The sequence below is a fragment of the Clinocottus analis genome, unplaced genomic scaffold (genome assembly GCF_023055335.1).
Source record: "Clinocottus analis isolate CAN_PGR_092001 unplaced genomic scaffold, fCliAna1.0.p SCAF_22, whole genome shotgun sequence".
In the NCBI taxonomy this organism is placed as follows: Eukaryota; Metazoa; Chordata; class Actinopteri; order Perciformes; family Cottidae; genus Clinocottus; species Clinocottus analis.
Genome location: NW_027175954.1, coordinates 5,793,011 through 5,800,643, shown reverse-complemented (window position 1 = coordinate 5,800,643; position 7,633 = coordinate 5,793,011). Strand labels below are relative to the sequence as shown.

At 48.2% G+C, this 7,633-nt stretch overlaps 1 protein-coding gene across 7 annotated transcripts in view; it reads right to left on the bottom strand.

The window, feature by feature from the left end:
• Positions 1–262: 262 nt before the first annotated feature.
• The window catches only part of lef1 (lymphoid enhancer-binding factor 1), a 41,659-nt gene continuing 34,288 nt past the window's right edge, over positions 263–7,633 (bottom strand). For 4 of the 7 annotated variants that reach the window (XM_068588808.1, XM_068588809.1, XM_068588810.1 and 1 more), the window contains one exon: positions 263–459. In XM_068588808.1, coding sequence (XP_068444909.1) covers positions 380–459 — 80 coding nt within the window. In that variant the 3' untranslated portion in view covers positions 263–379. The remainder of the gene's footprint in view (positions 460–7,633) is intronic. The other 3 variants (XM_068588811.1, XM_068588812.1, XM_068588813.1) reach the window with 1 other exon arrangement.

Genomic DNA, 7,633 nt, shown 5'->3' with positions numbered 1-7,633 from the left:
TGCCGTGCCTCTGGATTGCAGTAAAGCTGATTGTGAAAGGAACCTGACAAAACACAGACGTCAAATTGATGTGGGGTTGTTTTTTTTTTTGTTCCCAGTGAGAGAATGTGGTTGCGTGAGGGTGCTCCTACTAATCATGATTGTCTTGTTCAGTTCAGTGTCTCTACAGCAGGGCGCCTTCAGGACGGGAGTCGGGTCCAACGGTGAAGGGGTTTGGGTGGCGGTGGTGGCATGTGACTGTGTTGCAGAAGGGGGGGGGGGGGGGGGTCGGGTTTAGGTGAGGTCGGGAGAGATGGGTGAAAGGGTGGGAAGGGGGTGGGGGGGGGGTCCTCTGAGAACTGGAGGCTTGAGTTTGGAGATTTTAGGGTCTTCTTGGAATCTAACAGGCCTCCATCTCTAGCAGAGGGCCCGTAGCTGCTGCCTTCGCTTTGCATGTGGAGAAATTGTTCCGTTTCCCTCCTGGAGAGAAAAACAACACAAAGACGGGGACAAAAGAAAACACTTTAAAAAAAAAAATCAACCCAACTATGAAGTCACTCACTGCGCTTGTATACCAACAAAAGGAAAAAAAATGAGAAGCACATCAGTAACTTACACCAAAACAATGGTCACATTCACAACACATTAACCCAAACCAGACATATCAAGATGACTCAGAGTGACTCGAAAGTGTCTCACCAGGCAGGCATGCCTCCCCGGGTTCAGGGAGGGACACGTTACCTGGCATTACCATAGCCAATCATTATTTATATCTTCGCGGTGTTACAGCTGATTGAATGAAAGCCTTTGCAGCTGTGTTGAGCCAAAGCGCGGCACTACAGAGGGGTCACAGGTCAGTGACAGGATGTGGGCCGGTCTAGCTTTGATGTAGTCTGACATGGGGAAGGGGGGGGGGGGGGTTGCCGTGACCCAGCTGGCAGTGCTACGCTCTTCTTTGCCCTGCCCTGGCTGACTCATCCCTCCTCTCGCTCTGTCAAGGCGAGCACTCGATTGTGTAGCTTCTGGTTGACATTTTGGCTGCCGCTGCAGGTGGGCGATGGGAAAACAAAGACGAGGAAATACTCTGCACACGGGAGGATCTCCGCGGTGACCCAGTTCAACTCGCGGAGTTCATGGAACTGTGTTTGTAATTGGTGAGCTGAAACTAACGCGGCTCAGGTGCGGGCTGACGTCGCGGTGTAAAAATGTTACCTGACTGCTCAACCCACTTCACAGGGCGCTCACAGAATTGGCACCTTTTTCCCTGATGGGAAATTGTTTGTCATGCTGCAAAAGTGCTCTTTTCCTCATCATGATCTGGGCGCGGGCTAACATAACAGAGTTAGCTTCAGTTATTGACAAGCCAAGGAGAGTTATTTTAGACCCGAGCAGCATCAAATAGAATCTGTGATCAAAGTGGAGAGGCAGAGATAGAGGTGGATGGATGCCTCCTGCGACTAAAAAGATGGATGTTTTGTGAAGACGGAAAAAGGGAATGAAGCGGTATTCGTTTGCTTTTCTCTTGTGGCAAAGCCAAGAGTGTGTTTTTGTAGGAGAGAAGTCAGCTGATCCATGCTGCTCGCTGCATCTTAACACTTGAAAAGCCCTAACACACACACACACACACACACACACACACACACCACCCTGCAGACGGCTTTACCACATGTGGATAAAAGGGAACGGGACAGAGGACACCTTTCCCAAGGAGAGCTGACCACAAACTGCACAAAGTAGAGCCTGAAAGGAGCGCAGCGCTCTGGGAGAAAGAGAGAGAGAGAGAGAGCCCCTGTCGCTTTTATTTACCTCCGCCGCCCTCTCCCTTTTCATCCCAGGATCTCAAAGCGGGCCCGCACGCCCGCACTGCACCCTGTTTCCTGGGGAGCATTTTTCCTTCCCCCACAGACATGAAAAGCTTTGGCCTTCCTGTCCGGGGAAGAGGCCTGAAGGGCTGCGGGCGAGAAGTGTGTGCATGTACGTGTGTGTGTATGTGTGTGTAAAAAAAAAAAAAAGGTTGGTGGTAACAGCAGGGATGTGTACTTGCGTGGCGGTTGGTTGCAGGGGGCACCAGGCCAGCTCTTCACAAGGTCCAGCCGACACAAACACTGGGATTCAGGAGCAACTTGACCCCTCCCCCTCCTCCTCCTCCTCATCCTCCTCCTCCTCCTACATTAGCGCTCAGGAATGCCGGCTAGACTTTTTTGCAGGAAATGAAACGCTCCTCTGTTCAGAGGGCTAGTGAAGGTTTAGTCTGCCCCCTCTCTCTCTCTCCCCCAATTCCTTTCCCGCTACGGGACAGCGGGAGGGAGGATGGCGGGTGAGAGGCGGTGTGGGGGGGAGGGGGGGGGTTGGACAAGTTCTCGCCCAGCTTTTGAAGTGTGGGAGGTTAAGATAACTGGCACAACCTCACGTCTCAATCGCCGCTTTCACCTCCCAGGCCAAATCAAAGAGGCCGCAGCTGGGGCCCGCCTGCCTTATAGCCCTCTAACCTCCAAGCCCACCGACCCACCCACCTCCTCAGCTCTCTCTCTCTCTCTCTCTCTCTCTCTCTCTCTCTCTCTCTCTCTGCTTTTGGTGCCATTAAAAAGGAAAACACTGCAGACAAATTACTCTAAAAATAAGCCAAGTGGAGAGAGGTGTCTCCAGCACAGGCTGAGACGCAGACTTTACCATGGCAGCGACGAGAGGAGGGGATTTGGAGGACAAACGAAGGGGGAAAGACTGGAGATAGAGAGCAATGCAAGTAAAGACATGTCGGAGTCATCTTGAAAGACAAATCGGGTTAATTACAACCTATTTTTGTAGATTTGGCCATCTTTTTTTCCCCGTTATTATAACATCGTAGTTAACTTAACTTGGAACAGTGACGGCACTTGAAAGACCATTGATTTGAAGGTAAAAAGGAAAGTTATCACGTCTCGGCAATTTACCAAAATGTAGGAAAATAACCCGAAATTGTAATAAACCGTTATCTGTTAGGGAGCAACAATGTGTTTACTAACTTAGAAATCATACTCACAAGTAGTGATGCAAATAATTCTTTTCATCAGTGAACTTGCTCACACATTTATAATTTGATTGTTTTGTCTGAAGATTGAGAAAAATGCCATCACAATTTCCCAACACTCAAAGCAACAAAGGGCTTTGATTGACCACCAGTAAACAACCAAAAATGTTGTACATACTTGTACAACTATCAATTCATTTTCTGATCATTTACAAATCAATAGATGCAGTACAATTCACATGAGTTACAAACATCACTGATGAGTGTCATGGCTTTAGTCATAAACAGAACCAACTTTTTCTGTCAGTATCTTTCTAATCCGATGAGGACATGAATGCAGACGACGCCGCTTCCCTTTTGAATTTCAACCTGAGATCCAGAAAACAAAAGGTGCCATAACTTTGTTCCAGCCTCCACTGAGGTCAGCTCAGTCCGGCTCAGACGAACAGCCTCGTGAGCTCTGGTAAGTATAATTGTCCACACATTTAGATTAAAGTCTTGTGCGGTGGCGTGTCTTGGCACGGCAGTGACCGTGGCCTGGAACATACAGCTGGCTCTGGTGACACCGTTTCAAAAGGAGTCTCCTCGAAATACATCTGTAGCAGCACCGCTCTTAAAGACACGAGGGGAGAATAAAATGAGCAAGGCAATAAATACAACAAAAAAAAAAATCGCACCTGGAAGACAAAGCAATGTAAACGCTCTGCACTGTCAGCACGTTCCTCCGCTCCGGGACATAACACATAAAAGAAATCCTCTTAAAAAAAAAATGAGAAAAAAAAAGACTTTGAAATGTTTAACCTCCAATCAAAAGGCAGGCTCAGGGGATATCTCTTTTCCACAGGGGCTATCAGAAACTAGCAAGTCAGGAGGAGCTGAAACCAAGAGGGTGAGGAGAAGGAAGAAGGAAGACGGTGTCCGTGTGAACTATTGGAGAGAAGGGAAGGGTGGGGTCTGGTTGTGGTCAAAAGGGGAGCGGGGAGGGGGAGTCACCCAAACCCCAAACCTCAGGCATGCGTGGGTGAGACTATGGGAGTACAGGAGGGAGGAGGAGGGGCGTTGCCCACATCTAAGGCGGCATCGCTGGGGGCCCGGGCAACTGAAATCTGGCTGTGTGCCCTCGAACAGCTCAGTCTGAGCCGCTGCAGGCCGGGGGATGACGGGAGAGGAGGATGGTGGGGTGTGTGTGTGTGTGGGGGGGGTTGCTGCACATTCAAAGAGCCGGCACAATTACTGCTGCCTCTGCTGTGGTCTCGCTTCAAAGGCCTCCACCGCCACTCACATCCTCCGTCAGGATAGAGGAGAGGAGCAGGAGACGGAGGAGCAAAAAAAGAGGGAAGTGAAGAGGCCGAAAATGATCGAAAGAAAAAAGAAATGTCTTTAACAATGGCTAGAATGAGCCAAACTAAAATAAATACTGATTCTTTCAGTTCCAAAGTCCATGTCCCTGTGTTACCTGGGGGCCTTTAATTCAGAGATAAGCATTTCACAAGGGGTGCGTCTTATGAGGTCACATATCTCCGCCTCTTTCAAAAAGCGCTGGCGTGCCTCGAGGAGCCATGGGGGTGAATTTGAAGGAGGGCGAGACGGGGGTGGAGGGGGGGTAAAGAGGTACAGAGAGAGAGAGAGAGAGAGAGAGAGAGAGAGAGGAAATGGAGAAGACATCACAAAAAGCCAAGAGACTGGACCCTCATACTGTTACTGCAGCTGACCAAACCAAAACACAATAGGCCCGTGACTCAATCAAAACACATTTCAAGCCCCAGTCTAAACAATGGGAGCACTATAGCTGCACTTCTCACATGTAAACAAAGGCCTTTAAGAGGGTTATACCTCCCTCTGAAGTGTCACATAAGGTTGCCAGGCCAGGATAAGACAACCATGTCAGTGTAAAAGATTTGTACTTCTAAGCTAAAACCACATACTTGAATTACATGGAGTTTGACATACTGCCACCCTCTGGAAGTCCAAACACTAAGTGCTGAGAGGGTCCTTTTCCTTCACAGAGCTGGCTTTGTGGAGGTCAGGGAGAGTGAGCGAACGGGAGGACTGTGGGGATGAACATTTCCGATTCTATTTCCTACCCGCAGAAACATTAGCTGGGGGGTCGCTCTGATTTAAGCGTAATTCTCTCTCCCCCACCTCCCACTCATATATATATATATATTTTTATGTGTGTGTATGAAGAAGTGCAGTTTTAAAAACATCCTCTCATCTCCTGTGCCCTGCTCAAAGCGAGACCCAGAGTCTGTTTTGCAATCCGGATTCCTTCCCCAATTATCCCAGGTCACTAATAAGGCGGGGTGTGGAGGCACTGGGCTGTGCCGCAGTGGCCTCGAGGCTCGGTGCCAAATTGAAACGACTCGGGAAATGGAGGCAGACGCTGAATCTTGCCTAATTGCAGGCGGAGTGTGTGGCTGGCTGCTCAGATGTGCGAGCGAGAGAGAGAAAGAGAGAGAGAGAGAGAGAGAGAGAGAGAGAGAGAGAAATGTGCAGCGAGAGATGAGGGTCTGTGAGAGGGAGAAGATGAGAGGCAACAAATACAGAGAGAGAAAGGGGAAAGAAATGGGAGATGGAGACTGAAGGATGAGTGGCAGTTGAGAGAGATTGGGTAAACTGAGAACTCGAGAGAATGAGGGATTTTCTTTTGGCCTTTTTCTTACGCTCCCTTTTTCCCTCACATACTCATGCCCTCCTCTCTCCTCTTCCTCCCTCGTCGCTCATCAAAGTCTTCTGACAGCTGACTTCTGGGCTGCGTGCACACATCAGAGGGAGCAGAGCCGGGGCGCGACAGAGAGAGAGAGAGAAAGGGAGAGAGGGAGAGAGAGAGAGAGAGAGAGAGAGAGAGAGAGAGAGAGAGAGAGAGAGAGAGAGAGAGAGAGAGGCCAACAAAGCTCCCCATTTCCTTTCATGTCTCTGGACCAGGACGTGAGGTTAGAAGTGACCCTTGCTGCACTTACCAGACTTTACCAATTGTGAAGCATGATTTAAAAAAATAGATCTTGGATCATGTGATTAAAAATGGCAGCCTCTTGCACAAGCATTAGGGCAAATCAACAAAAGAGCACCTTCATAAGGGTCCGAGCGAGATGACTCAAATGAACTTTTATGACAGTTTGCAAGTGTTTGCGACTCCGACTCCCTCACAAGCCAGATTAAAAGGCCACCTTTGTTTAAAGCGTCTCCCCCATCCCTTGTGAATTTTTTTTTTTGCAGTGGCTGAAATGGGAGAAACCCTCGAGGGCATGTATGTCTCTCGGCTCGATAACTATCTCAAAAGGCTGTGAATCAGCGGGCTTAGTCAGACAAAAGGCTAACAGTGTGAGTGGAAGTGAGAGAGAGGGAAACTAAATAAAGAAGTGTGCGGAAACGGTGAGCGAAGGAGGAGTGAAACTGCACTCGGTGTAAAAAAAAAAAGGGGTGCTGGGGCCCGGGGTGATGATGGGAAGAGACGGAAACCCTAGTTTCACATTGTCGGAGTAATGACTTCTCAGAGTGCTGTTCCACTGTGGTGAGAGCCAGCTGCGTGGCGGGGCCCAGTGTTTGACATGCTAAAGATAACAAAGACAACCAACATCATGCCATAAAACACTGCTCGGCTGCTCAACTCCTGGTTTGCCTCACAGGCAGAAAAACTCAGCAGAAGCCATAAAATATGTTAATATGAAGTTGTATTAAGTGTTTTTTTTTTCCCCCTTCATAAAATCTGCCTAGACGGGAGCATTTCACTTTGTTCTGCTGAATAATCTTCATTGTGACTGTACGAGCACTATAAATAAAATCAAACGCAGTGAATGTTCACTGTGTGTCAAACAAAAAGGTGTTGAAGTTTTGTCTCCGAATTTACTCATTAACAGATGTCCTTTCAGGTTTGTTTTTTTTTTATACGGTGGAGAGACAGGCGGGGTAGAGGCGAGGGCAGATGAAAAGAAATAGACAAACGAGTTCATTTAAAAATGTTTTTTGGCGTCTACGCCGAGCTAACCTCAATCCAGCTCTTTGGGATCTGCATAAATTGAGGGCTTGGGGAGTTGTGGCAGTATCCTTGGTATTATGCATATTAGTTTAAGGCTGTCACTGAGAATCAGCAAGGGTGTCCATCCCGCTGCGGCTAGGCGCTGCTAATTATTGGATCAGAGATAAAGTGCTTTTTAGAGCCCGCTCTCCCTCTCTCTCTCTCTCTCTCTCTCTCTCTCTCTCTCTCTCTCTCTCTCTCTCTCTCTTTCTGAGCTTTGGAAAACGAATGTGGCGAAGAAAAAAAAGGAGAAGAGAAAAAAAACAAAAAAAACGGCCCAATTTTGGTTTCGGGGAGAGCCAATCGGGTCAGGAATCGATCAAGTGGAAAACCTTTGTCTGGTTGGGGTGATTTTGACGTAAGACCAGATTTGTCACATCTGCCTGGCTTTTTCTGCTGCCGAAAGGGAGCGGAACAACAGGATGCTACCACCCCCCACCTCCAGGAGGGAGATGGAAAGCAAAAAGATCCAGAGAGAGTAAGTATGACTATAAATAGAGTTGCCGTTGCCACATATTGAGAACGTTAATCCTTCTTTTATCAAAAAAAAAGGATAGGTGACAGTTCAGTGCGGGTTTGACATTTCATCTAAATCAATATATCCCAGCATATCATTCACATGTGAAAAAAAA